The sequence below is a fragment of the Sceloporus undulatus genome, chromosome 7 (assembly GCF_019175285.1).
Source record: "Sceloporus undulatus isolate JIND9_A2432 ecotype Alabama chromosome 7, SceUnd_v1.1, whole genome shotgun sequence".
In the NCBI taxonomy this organism is placed as follows: Eukaryota; Metazoa; Chordata; class Lepidosauria; order Squamata; family Phrynosomatidae; genus Sceloporus; species Sceloporus undulatus.
This window is the reverse complement of record NC_056528.1, coordinates 33514049-33528067: the sequence shown is the minus strand read 5'-3', so window position 1 is coordinate 33528067 and position 14019 is coordinate 33514049. Positions and strand designations below refer to the sequence as shown.

Sequence of the window (14019 nt, the reverse complement as noted above, 5' to 3'; positions counted from 1 at the left end):
CCATTCTTCAAATGTTGACAAACCTCTGAAATGAATATGTTTTCCAGATGGCAGGAAACTGGACGTTTGGGACGATGGTTTTTACTGTCTTGGTCTTCACCGTCACTCTAAAGGTTAGAGTACCTTCTTTTACTGTACGTTTGGATTCATTTAGTTTATATACTGCTATATTAATGCTCATAGCGGCATATAATAATGTAGAGATCAAAGAGAAAAGCTATAATGAAAAGAGTTTAACATCAGATAAAAATGTTGAGTAAGAGAAAGAACACTGAAATCTTTCCTATTGGGACCTACAACAGCTTCAGATACAAACAACTGTTTGAATAAAAATGTCTCTGCATAGAGGGAGTAACTAAAGCTGGGGCAGCTACCAAGAAGTCCCTTTCTTTGGAAACCAGCCCACTTTGCATTCAGTTGCATTGGGCAAGGGGGAGCCTTGTATTGACCTTAGTGAATTTCTTTATTGATATGCATTGTAGACCTTGATGATGACTGTGCTTTGTAGTATATTCAAAACACTTTTGTAATCATTTCTCCCTCTGTTGTGTTGTTGTTGTTTTTTTAAACGTAGCTGGCGTTAGATACTCGGTACTGGACATGGCTAAACCACTTTGTCATTTGGGGTTCCTTGATCTTCTATGTGTTTTTCTCCTTCTTCTGGGGAGGAATTATTTGGTAAGTATTTTTATTCAGGCCTGCATTGTTGTGCTCCATTCTCAGTTGCATCTGGAATTTGATTAACTCTGGAAAGTACTAGATCCATTTAAGGCAATGGGTTAGGGAGGCAGGCGTGGATTAGAACTGTTTCAAAAGCTCAAAATACAGTCAGCCCTCTGTATCCATTGATTCTGCATCCATGGATTCCATCATCCATAATTTGAAAATATTCCATCCAAAAAGCAAACCTTGATTTTACCATTTTATATAAGGGATACTATTTTATTATGTCATTGTATTTAACAGGACTTGAGCATCCACAGATTTTGGTATGCAAAAGGGGTTCTGGATAGCAAGAGCCCACTGTACATTTTTTTTCATAGAAGGAAAACCTATTGGTACCTCCCCCCCCCCTTAAAATACAGACTAAATTTAGACGGCTTCAAAAATAGATGGCTAATATGGAGGAGGAGTAGGCAGTTGTCATGTTCCCTTTTGCACTAGCCAACATAGCCATTTTCAGTGGGACAGTGACTCCATTGAAGGTTTTAGTTTGAACTTCAAAAGAGCTCTTCAGACTTCTGAAACTATGTTCAAGCGTAACGTGGGTTCCTCACCCCCGTCCCTTTTGTGTTCTCCCACCTAGGCCTTTTTTGAAGCAACAAAGAATGTATCACGTCTTTGCCCAGCTGCTGTCGTCTGCCTCTTCCTGGCTGGGGATCTTTTGCCTCATCTTCCTCTCCCTTCTCCCCGAGATCCTTGCCCTCATTTTTAGAAACATGAAAAGAAAAATCCACCAGGTAAGGGACACACGGACCGGCTCCATGATTTTTCAAATGGAAGAGTGGATCCCCCTCTTCTAAGCGATTGGCTTGATGCCTTTTTGGGCATTAAAAACACGATGTGACAGATGGGTGCCTTGGCAGTGCTGCTTTGAACGTTTGAGACATCCACCCTCGATCAGCTAAGCAGAAGATTAGCTTAGGACAGTGTTTGTGACAGTTTTAAGCAGAGGAAGCCAACTGCTACTAAAGATCGACAGGAAGAAAGATTTCTGGTTCTCACTGTCTATAAGTGGAATGACAGCCAAGCGCAGTAGACCAAAGACCAGCAGCACCTACCTAGCCAGTAGAGAGCACTCAGGAAGGCATTTATTGGAGGAGGGGAAGGTTTTTCAAAGCCTCTGCTTCAGATCCAGTGATTATCTTCTGGGGACTTCATTTGGATTCCTAGTTAGGGGTGCCAGCATCTGTGGCAGGAGAGATACATGGCTTGTGGAAAGGATAGCATGAAAGAAATGGTCAACCCACACAGGTCGCAGGCATGATGGTCTCACGATTCTAGGTTGTAAGGAGGCCAATACTTCCCAGAGCCCATTGCACTGAAATGTATCCCAGCAATTCCAAGATCAACAAGAACCAGGGTGGAGGGGTGGTGGTGGTTGGGGACCCTCAGTCCAAATGCTTAGCATTTTTTATTACCAAGTTTTAATTAAGAAACCGGGTCTTTTAACTCCTGCCGCCCCTCTCAGGTTCTGGTCTTCAAGTAGTTCTGGTTCACAAATAGTTATTCACCAATAATTAAACACCTGAAATGTACTTGTCGCGTATTTCTCAACCATGGTTAAAGAGGTCGGCTTCATTGGATCAAAGCTGTGTGAATGCATTGACTGTTCTGGATTGGCACTAAGGTTTTCGTCTCTAAAGGCGTTATGTGAAAGCAGCCCTTTTTAGTTTGAGGTGCTGTGTGTGTGTGTGTGTGTGTGTGTGTGTGTGTGTGTGTTACAAACAGCTTTGTGTATGTCCCCCCCGCCACTCCATCCTTTAAACCATGCTTTTCTGCAGGATCAGAGTGTTAGTTGGAGTGCTAATTTTGAGCCACAGAAAATGTATTATTTTTCACGCTGTTTTCTGTAAAATGCAGCACTTGGAAATGTATTGGAGCTAATGTGGGGTTATGGCCTGTGCATTTGTGTGTACCTTCCTCCCTTCTCCAGCATGAATTATTTATCTCCTTCCTTCCACCTTAACCATGGATTAGGGTTACACATGTACCAGTGCCAATCTGAGTTTGCTGTGAACCTAGTTTAAAAATTACAATGCAGAGACAGTCCTTGTTGCAACTAACCATGGTTGTTGCCTGTGCAGACGGAATGGTAAACCATGGTTACAGCAAGAATATGAAGGGGATTCATGTGCATGTCTTGGGAAGTGTGGAAGCCTGGGGCTGATGTCTGAGCCATGGTTAAGAGATCAACTTCATGAGCTTTAATGTCAACTGAAAACACAAAATATTTTGTGTTTTCAGTTGACATTAAAGGATCTAGTCCACAAGCCATTGCCTGAACATGGGCCTTCTTTATTTTTCTTTTGAGGCCTTGGAGTCGGCACAGAAAAGGGATTTGATAAGTTTTAAATGAAGGAATACTACTGGGTGTATTTCTTTGCTTTTAAGTGGAAGTTGAACAATACAGGTGTGTATATTGTACTGTTTATACCTTTGTGTGTTCTTTCAGTAAATTCTGTACATAACTGAACCTGTTGAAGAGTTGTCTTTGCTATAGTTAAGTATAACATATCGCATAGATAGAGAACGGAGAAGCTTTTGATGGACATCTTGTAATCAATGGAATAATAATATGAAGTAGTATTGCTAGCATCATTTGGTGGCTAAGAAACAGAATTGGGAATGCAAGATGTCCCTAATTTAAAATCCCCCTCTGCTGTGAACTCACAAAGCAGATTTAGGCAAGCCAGTTCCCTGAGGTGGTGAATGGTTTAATAATGTTGGCCTATCTTAAAGGACTGTTGAAAGAGTTACAGAGATATGAAGGGCTTTGAACATTCAACAGCATTTTGTGCATTTAATATCACTGCACTTATGCTTGGTAACAATGGAATCTGCTCCCAAGCAACTGGAGCCGTACCTGCTTTAAGGCTTCGAAAGAAATGCACATAGGCATTTCAATCATGAAATTCTTGCATAATGTGGAATATGGGTTTTTAGCATAGAATCTGGGTGTGTATGCCTTTCCCATTAATTAATATGGTTTTATATAGCATTATTATTATTATTATTATTATTATTATTAAAAAGCATCTGGAGATGGAGGATTTGTGAATGCACAGATCCTCACCACCGTGCACAACCATCTTCTGCAGATTGGTTCCCCATTGAACCTGATTCTAGAGAAACAGTATATTTGAATAATATGTATGGGGAGTAGTGCCCTTTTTTCTTTCTTTCTTCATTTGTATGCATCCATTAAGGAGTTTGAAACACCTTTTAAAAAGGAAGCTAGCTCCTTTGCCTTCGGAGGAGATTTACTCTGAAATGTATATCAGCATTTTCAGAACAGCCAAATGAATGCATTAGCGCTTTCTCAACAAGTCAGCTGCAGAATGGAAAAAAGGAGAGAGGATGTTTTAATATTAAGGCTTAGTTTAAAAAACTGTAAGGGTTTAATTTTTTTTAAAAAATACTAAACCCTTTACATGCTCACTTCAAAAGCGACATGCTGTACAATTGGGCAAATGAGAAGGTTTGATTAAGAAAGCTTTATTATGAAAGGGTTCGATTAATAAAACAGCCAAGTCTCTCAGTGCCAGTATTATGTGCATAGCACTGAATTATGCAGAAACATTTGAAATGCTGTGTACAGGTCTGGCCAGCTACTTTTAATAAGGTTATTATAGAGAAGGACAAGATGGAGAAAAGGACAATGAAAAATTTTCAGGAGATGGATGAGAAGAAAGGTCCAGGTGTTGGGGCTTCTTACCTGAGCCCAGAAAGGAGGCACCGTGTTATGACGTCCATTAATTTTATGTATTTAAAATATTTTTAGCTCACTCTTCAACTGAAAGGTCACTTGCAGAGGATTACAAAACAGGTTGCGTGTATTTATGGAAGGCCCTGTCTCCTCTGGTTTACTATCTAAAAGCCAGGGTTCAGAAAGCAAAGGGAGGAATAAGATGTATAATGGATTTTACAAATGGTGCGGAGAATGAGTCATTCTGTAAGTGGCACAGGGAGCGAGGGACGCTGTTCCTCTGATAAAACTGGAACTGAGAATCGCCCAGTGATTTCCGTCAAGAGAAGTGAAACAGTATTTCTTCATGAACAATGGATTGAGCTTGCCTTGCTGCATCACAGGCCATGGGGCAGTGGGTTCTGGCTCTGAAAAGCTTTCAGCGAGGGTTAGATGACTTCAGGCAATGGCCATTGGTGGCTATTGCTTGCAAGGCATAAATTAAGCTTCCAAAGTCTGGTGTAGTCTACCACTAGTGAGAATAGGGAGCTAGTTGGGGGGTGGGTTGCCCAATTTTGGGCTACCAAGAACCACCTATTGGACATTGGTGCCAAGACAGATGCTCAGGCATGATCTAGTAAAATCACTATATGGTTTGAATAAGCCAAAATCTTTGTTGCAATATAGGGCTGCATTCCCACTTACAGATAAATCGCTTTGCAATCCGAATCAGTGGATCAGTTTGGCAGTGGAGCGTGGTTCACACTACATTTGCCTCAATCGCATTTTCTTGCTGCAGAATAAAACACAATAACCCACTTTTGGTTTACATTCATGAATGAATTAGTTCAAAATGGATCCGCTCCAACCTGCCAAAGGGCAAATTTAAATAGATTCTGATCCACATCTGGTTCACACTTACACGGGATTGATGTATCCAAAAAGACGTGGAAAAAAACAGCATCAAAATGGGTTTAGCACATGGCTCCCCTCTCTAAATCGCTTCAGCGATTCGGTTCAAGTGTGAACCAGGGTCATTAAAACCACTTCAAACCAATTTGCGAACTGGTTTAAAACGTAGTGGGAATGAGGCCCTGATAAATGCTGGGGTTTTTTGGACTGCAACACCCAGAATCTCCCCAGTCAGCTTACGGGAATCAGAGTCCAAAAAAGTAACCTTTCCAAGCTCTGCACCGATTTTTAAAAGAACACCCCCATATTTTCTTCCACTTCGAATTAAACGCATTCTTGCATTTTGGGCAAGAAAAAGTTTCAGCGCCTGCTCTTTCATAATCAATGTCTGCCCCCCCCCCCCCAAAAAAAACCCCACTTTCCTCCTCCTTCCTAACTCCTCACTGTTCTTTTCTTTTAGCATATTCTGTGCTTTTATTATCAGCCCTCTTTTCTGCGCGAGGGTGTGTTTCAGAATGGAACGAGCGACCGTAATTCTTTTCTCTCTCTCTTTTTCTCTGCCTCTTCCCTATTGCACCCTCTCTTTTCTCTTCAATCTCCCACTTTCCTTTTGTGCCATTACGAACCAGGGGATGAAGCGCCTTCCTTCCTCGGGAATGTCTACTATCTTCGTACTTTCTCAAACCTCCAGCAACCACAGCTTCTCTGAGTGAATAAGGTGACTTTTTCTTCTTCTCTTTATCACAGACCCTTCGTCTGCTTTGCTGCTTTCCTCTCGGTGTGTATCGCCTTTTGATAAAAGTTGTGTGTGCTTCTGCCTGCCTCTTTCCCTTTTCTTTTAAACCATACCTCCTATCGCATTCACAGCCTTTTTTTAAAAAAAACCCTTTTAATTGCTATTCCTTTTTCATTCCTTTCATTTCCCAATAGTCAAAGATATCCCAGTTTGCTCCATGAAGCCCCACTGCCTTTATAGCAGATGGTGTTCAGATGGATCCAGACACAGGGATTGTTTGGAAACTGAAATGGGTATTTGTCTGTTAAGCTGTAGTGGGTGAGGAGATATCTTGAGATCCACCGCTTGGAAAAAATTATTTTTGGGGGACAATAACTACCAGAATCCTTTAGCTAACATGTGAGATTTGGGAAGTTGCCATCCTCGAAAGGTACAGCAAACCTCAGCTAACACAGTTGATGTGTTCCTGGGCATTTACTACTTTAGCAGAAAAAGTTGGCAGCAGAGGCAGAAAAAAATATGGAAAGAATAGGCATAGGTTCCCACAACACAAAAAACAAGAGCAGTGCATTGTGTTTCAGCACTTTTTTGTTCAAAACTAACAATATTCACATGGACGTTGGAACAACCAGGTCAGGCAACCTTGCATAAGCAGATAAAAACATTTTGAATCTTCTAGAGACCTCCTGAAAGCCTCTTCTAAAAGGCATTCTTGCATTCTCCATTTTGGTGGCTAAACGTAAGAGACCGAGGGTACCTGTGCACAGTAGATAATAATGCAGTTTCACACTTCTTTTAGCTCCATCCTATGGAATCTTGGGGTTTGTTGTTTTACAAGGTCTTTAACTTCTCTGCCAAAGAGTGCTATTGTCTCACAAAACTACCAATCCTACAGGATTCTGTAAGATGGAGCCAGAACAGTTAAAGTGGGGTCAAACTGCATTATTTCTGCACATCTCTATATTCTGTTTATATGCTGGGAGGTAGCTGGGGAGGCAGGCATATCTGCTGTCCCGGGTTTCTTTCTCTTTTTGCTATTCACTCATGCTGAGTAAAGGTTCTGGAGGCAGCTGCTGTTTACCTTGCCTACTGGAGGCAGGTGCACACAGTCATATTAGGTTTGGCTAAAATAGACTCTGTTTCTTTCCAGCTCAAGCTTTGTTTGCTGCACATATGCTAAACCTCTCCTTCGCCATCCTCCCAATGTCAGTGCTGTTTTTAAAAAGCAGCATTGAAGAAAGAGGATGAGAAGGAAAAGATGGGAATGCCAGGTGGACATAAACTTTTGCAAAGATGAGTCATAGGCTTTGTAAACTGAGGTATGCCTGTAATTTTTGCAAGCTCTGTAGGCATCCATGTGGCATGGCCAAAGGGGTATACCTCCTGGCTTACCAACAGAGCTTGAAAATAGTACTTTATGGGTGCTAACTCATGAGGTGATGAAGGCTTTCCATGGCATGATGGATAGTACCATTAGAGGCTGTAGATGGAAGGTCACATCGTTTAGTGTTCCTTTCTCTGCGGATGGAGTAGTGGAGACCTTGCAAATAGAAAAAAACTACACCAGCAGTGTAGGGTTTGACCTTGATATGTTAATTCTCCATTTTCGGTCTGTAACAGAACATTCAGTGACATCCACCACTCCCTCCTTTTGCAATCTGAAATAGCACAGCCCACCCCCTTAGCGTTCTGCCATCACCAATTTGCTACAGGAACCTTGAGGTTTCCACTATGATAAAGTGTTGAACAATTGCTTATGAGTTGAGTGAAGGCATATATGCATGCATGGGTTGGCATTGAGAGGCATTTAAGTGTCACTCCTGTTGTGTAGTTCAGTATTGTTCAACGTACCGGGGACCTGAAAGGCAGCTCATGGAACCAACAACAATATCATCAGGTTCCAAACAGTGTTTATTAGTGACAGTAGTGACAGTCTATACAAGTATGCTTTCAGTATCTGTTCAGAGGTATATCAGCCCTGGTTAGTACTTAGATGGGATACTGCCAATAAATATCAGATGCTGGAGGCAATACTTCAGAGAAAGGAACTGGCAAAACCACCTGTGAGTATTCCTTGCCTGAGAACAGCTTATGAAATTCGTGGGGTTGCCATAAATAAACAGGTGATTTGATAGAACGTATTCACACAGAATGATTGGGAATCCCCTGAGCTAACTTGAATCAACAGTGTTTTGTCTTAGCACAGAATATAGTACAAAAATAAATAAATGAATAAAATTCTTCCTATGCAGGTCAATAGGATGCTTAACAATACTAATTACATCTTTGGTTTACAACACCCAGAATCCACTAGCCAGTTGGATTGGGAATTCTGAGAGTTTGAGTCCAAAATTCTGCACTCACTGATTATTATTTTTCTTCTTGAATTTGGTCATCTAAATCTTCAGGAAATTAGAAAATGAAAGGAAGAAACTATGGGCTACATTACTTTTCTTCTCCTCATGCCTCTTCAGGGGGAGGCATTTCATTCTGGCTGCCAGGAGCTAAAACAGTATGCAGCAGAAACTGTTATTTTGACCTGCTGGAAAAAGCAAGTGGCTAGGCTCCTGGTGAGCATCTCCAAACATCTGACCAACTATGGCAGTCAGTGTCACACATTGCAGTTCACCTCTGTCCCCCGAAGGGGTTTTTGAGCCCCAGGTAGGTTTAAGTCCATAAATATCCACTCCTTGGGAAGGGAGTATTACTGAAACAAGTATATAGCTTCTATGATGGAGAATGGTCCAGTCCTTGAACATCACCAAAGGCTGTGGATCCCAACCTGTGCATTGTTGGATTACAATTCACAGAATCCCACACCACTGGCTGTGCTGGCTGGTGCTTCTAGGAGTTGGAAGCCCAATGATATCTGGAAACCTGACGTTGGGAACCACCAACTTGTGGATTTCCAGATTATGTTTGATCATCACTCCCAGAATTCTGTACCATTGGCCATGTTGGTTGGGTCTTCTGTACTCTGAAAACACACCTTCTGGGCATCACCATTTATGTAGCGCAGCAATGTCCAAACTCTGGCCCTCCAGGTGTTTTGGACTTCAGCTCCCAGAAGCCTCAGCCACCTTGGCCAATGGTTTGGGATTCTGGGAGCTGAAGTCCAAAACCACCTGGAGGGCCAAAGCTTGGACATCACTGACGTAGTCCTAGATCTGGTTGGACTATTGGCCATAGGGGTTGGGATTGAAGGTCCAGCAGCATCTGGAGACCCAAGGTTGAGAACCACTGGTCAACGAAATGCATGGTGAGCTTTAAGCAGTATGCTCCACCTATCCAATTGTGATGTAGAATAGAATGCAGAGTTGATTGGTCCCCTCTTGAGGTGTGGGTGGGATTATGCAAATATTTCGTATGCATTCAACCTGATTGAGCACGCTTGTCGCAATGCTCGAAAACTGGTCCATGCTTCTCCAAGCGCAATGTTGCGGATGTTGTTTGTATTAACTCTGCATTTTCCCTTCTTGTCTAGCTTCTCCTAAAGCACTCCGGCCATGTCGCCTTGTTGCAACACTGCATAAACCTTAAATGCATGTTCATGTGCTTTTGTTGTACTTTGTTTTGCCTCGCTAGTTGGAGAAAAGAGTGCGCAAGAGTAGGAACACGACTGATTCCGTGCCGGCCAGACCGTCGGTGCGACCTCTCCTTTTAAGAACCTTCTCAGATGAATCTAATGTATTGTAACAGGTATCCCGTTCTCGAGAATTAGGGCCCCGGAAGCCACGGATTAACCAAGTGATCCCTGAAATCAATTAATCTGTGATTCTTGTAATCTCAGCTCTTGCTGACAGCAACTCTCTTTCCCGAGCAGAACCAGGTACAGCGCCTGCCATATAATGTTGTAGGTTTTAAACAAGTGAACAAATTGGAGTGTCTAACAGCAGACTTAGCCAGAAGTGTGTGTGCTTTCTTTGACCAAAAGGTCCTATAGCAGGGATGGGCAAATGACAGCCCTGGGGCCACATGTGGCCTCCAAGGTTGTTTTGGGGGGCTCTCAACCACACCAGACTCTCTGGACTGCCTTTTTTTACGCTCCCCCTTAAAAAAAAGTGTAAATTGCTTCTTTTAGACGCAGTAATTTACCATTCAAATAAGTTGCTGGGTCCCCCTGATCTGTTCAACACTAACAAAAAGCTCACCATTTTTCCAAATTGCTTCCAGTCACTACCCTTTTCATTCATTTTGGTGTATATTTTGGCTGTCTGTGTGGCCCCCCAGAGAGTCCTAAGGGCAGAAATTTGGCCCCTGGATGGACTGCAGTTGCCCACCCTGTCCAAGAGCATCAAAGCTTTTGTTTCAATACAAAGCTTTGTGGTTGAGGTTTGGAGTTGTTTGGAAATGGGTTGGGTGTCTTCTTCCAAAAGACTAGGAAGCAAAAGGCGCTTGAAGTTCTTTTTCTGCTCTGCATGCTGCCCTGTCTTTTTCTGGTCCTGCAGGGAGCTTCTTTCTTTTCGGGATCAATGAAAGCCAAGCTGTCCTGCACCCTCCCTGGCAAAATAATAATAAATGAATAAATAAATAAATCCACAACTCTTGAAACAGTGCAATCAGAATGAGCTCTATAAGGCAAAGGATGCAAATAGTCACTACACTTGCACAGGGAAATTGCTCAGAGTGGGATTTTCCGCGCCTTAAATGTTCCAGGCCTATTGATATGATCCAGAAGCCACTCATTACAATACTGCAATTAATTTATGGTGGATATCATGGAAGTAAAAGTTGGACCTAATAGAAACTGAGAGCTTCCATGAGGTGGGATGGTGAATGCTCCAAATTTTAATCCAAACTCTAAATGGCTGCTGTCTAAAATGTTGGATTCTGTCCCCATAATGCAAACTTTCGGATAGCCCCTTTAAAGTTTGCATTAAAATCTGGAGTGGTTTTCCGCCCACCTGAAATCGGAACCACCAGCCGCCTTTGTGAAGATTCTGTCAGGATTAAAGAGCTTGGCCAGACTAGTCATCCATCCTCCTTTTGAGGATATATTAAGGACTCAGCCTTGGGGAGCCTGCTTTTGTTGGGCAGGGAAAATAGAGGAGGGTGTTCCAAGGTCTAGTTGGGTTCCTCAGTAGAGTTTTCACAGCAGCCACCATGGGAATTGCTTGTCCTCTAACACTTAAGCTGCATCTGCACTGCAGAAATAATCCAGTTTGACACCACTTTAACAACCATGGCTCAGAGCTGTGGAATTTTGAGATTTGTAATTTTGTAAGACATTTAGAGATCTGGTGTCACAACAAACTACAGAATTCCATAACATTGAGCCATAGCAGTTATAGCAGTGTCTAAGTAGATTAATTCTGCAGTGCAGATGCAGCCTTAATATTTTATTAGGATTCCTGCGGTATTAAAGATGGAACATGGAGGTATCAGCAGCATTTTGGGGCAAGCAAGGGAATGATGCTAACAACCAGAACCAAATATGCATGTCCCAGCTGAGCCCACATGCATTTCCAAAATTTCCCAAGAGGAGAGTGAACTCACATTTCCTCAAAATTAAGTTTCCTGGGCTTGGCATCTCTTTGTCCAAGATAAATAATACAACTTGCAGTGCCCATAGATAGACACTTTGGCATGTTCCATTTCTTTTGATGGGATATGAAAGTTCTTGGTGAACTGTACCCAGATAGGGCATTGATGAATCCATATTAATTTTTTTAATGTCAAGAAAAATAGATTTCAGTAAGAAAATGTCTCTCTTTTATTCCCAAGTATTCTGGGACTGAACCTGCAAAGTTTTAGCAACTTGATTGTTTGCTTTCTCTTTTATTGCATGTTCTTCTGCCTGAATTAAACACGTAGAATCTTGGTTTGAATAGAAATGAACTCAAACTGGTTTGATTATCTATTGATATCCTGCAACCTTGTGTACTTGTATGCGTGCAAGTACATGTAGCTATATCATGTGTTTAGTGCATTTGTCATCTCATACACCATGGTTTGCTGCATGTTTGATTTGTTAATATGTGTGAATTACCATATGTAATGACAAGGGAGGAAAAATGCCAAAGCAGTACATTCCAAGTCAAAATTTCCTTATTAAGATGGGATATAGAAATATTGGGTTGGTTACTTGGTGGGTGCATTCACACGTTACAGTAAGCCATCTTTTGCACTGACCATAGTTTGTTGCTCAAGCCATGAACTGTATAGTAAGATGATAAGAACAAACCTTAATGATTACTTTCCACATCTTTGACTTGTTTTTCTCCTTTCCCTTTTGTCAGCTGCTGTTTTAGGGCAGGGAAAGTGAGGATGTGGTTCAGAAGTTGCAACAAAAGATTGTGGTAGCACTCTGTGTGCGTGTGCACACTTGTATACATACACACACATGCATGCATACCTACCTACATACATATATACATACATTGTCAGTCAATCTTTCTCCCATATTTGAAAAGGAGATGTTATTGCAGGAGGGGATTTTGCCCAACAGATATTGTCACTTCTTTTCTCCCTCCGCAGCCAAAGCAGTGCCAGTTGTAATGGAAACAGGGCTTTCCATCATGCTTCTGGGCCTAAGCATGATGAATACTCCTATAATACTCTCTGCTTTGGCATTTTTATCACCCAGCACAATCGCTTTGTGTGTTTAACACTGCCTCCCCTCCGCGCTGCTTTTGCAAATTCTCATTCTTGATTTCCAATGTAAATTGGGACTTTCTCTCCTTCGCCAGACTGGTTGACAGGAGTAACTTGGCTAAGTTTCTCTTTCCCCTCCATTTCTATTTTTGCAGCCTGACCCTCTGGAGTTGCCAGTGCTGGTGTCCTACAAACAGCTGGAGAACGGCTACAACTCCAAAGCGAAGGCGGGAGTCGCCGCGGCTGGTTTTTCAGAACATTGTCATCTCAGGATACTTCAGATGCAAAGATTATAAACCCAGCATGTGGGTGTACATGAACAGTGCTCTGTGAGACAAAAAATGGAAGGAATCATGCCCACCAAAAGAAAAAGGATGCAAGATTGTTCCATTTAAAAAAATTGTAACAGACATTGGTTCATTTTGAATTTTTAAACAGGAAAAGCAAGGAAAAGTTGCATTGTTTGCATTTTCCCCTTCTCTTCCCGAATGCAAGTTTTGCAGAAGTAAACTTGCAGTTTTGCTGATGAGAGATTTTGGTACTCGGAAACAGCGGATGCAGCGTCTTGTTTGGCCATGATTCATGTTTGTCCAAGAAAAGTGAAGAGCTACTCATGGGCCTTTATTTTATTATTATTATTTCTCCCAACCAAAGATACAGCACAACTTTTATGTTCCACTTCCCACGGACTGCACTAGAAAGTCTTTTCGTATACCATTCCGTGGCTCAGCCATATATTTGAACCAAGTTCTGTTGACATAGTACCGATACAGAGGTGTATTTTCCTCCATCGCCCACCCTGTTTTTCTACCAAGAACGTGGACCTTGAGAATATATACCTTTTTTTCCTCTTCGTGCAACCAGTCGGAGGAAAAACAAATCCAACAGACTTCTCACCTGTGGCATCCACTTTAATTTCAAACACTGAAGCTAATGTGGTGAAAATGCTCTCTCCTTGTTTAAGTGTTGGGGAGAGGGATGGAATCAAAGAGCTGGCAAGATGCACAAAATACTCACTTTCTTTTTAAAAACGTCTTCTTTTCTGTGATTCTCTCCTGTCTCCTCAAACAAGTGTTACACCATCAAATAAAAATGCATTTGTTTTAAGGAATTGCATAGGATTCTAGAAGCAGACCGCATTCGGCCAAATGAAAATATTTCCATCCCATTTGGGTTAGAAATTTTAAGGAGATCCCTGCCTGCCTGGGATGCAGTTGGCCACATTCTTAGAAAGGCTGGCTTTATTTTGCAAGGCAAAGAGTGTATCTACATCGATACGTATGACGGTACGATACCACTTTTAACTGTCATTGATCCCGGGAATTGTAGTTTGGCAAGATATTTAGAATTATCTGCTTGAGAGCTTTAG

The 14019-nt window shown here is 41.9% G+C and overlaps 1 protein-coding gene across 8 annotated transcripts in view; it reads left to right on the top strand.

Moving 5' to 3' along the window:
• Positions 1–13757, top strand: part of ATP11C (ATPase phospholipid transporting 11C) — a 73660-nt gene extending 59903 nt beyond the window's left edge. For 4 of the 8 annotated variants that reach the window (XM_042480225.1, XM_042480226.1, XM_042480224.1 and 1 more), the window contains 4 exons: positions 48–113; positions 575–678; positions 1307–1460; positions 12806–13757. In XM_042480225.1, the coding sequence (XP_042336159.1) occupies positions 48–113; positions 575–678; positions 1307–1460; positions 12806–12946 (465 nt within the window). In that variant the 3' untranslated portion in view covers positions 12947–13757. Of the gene's footprint in view, positions 1–47; positions 114–574; positions 679–1306; positions 1461–3034; positions 5665–8464; positions 9886–12805 lie in introns of those variants that run through there. The other 4 variants (XR_006105091.1, XR_006105092.1, XM_042480222.1 and 1 more) reach the window with 4 other exon arrangements.
• The last annotated feature ends 262 nt before the right edge of the window (positions 13758–14019 follow it).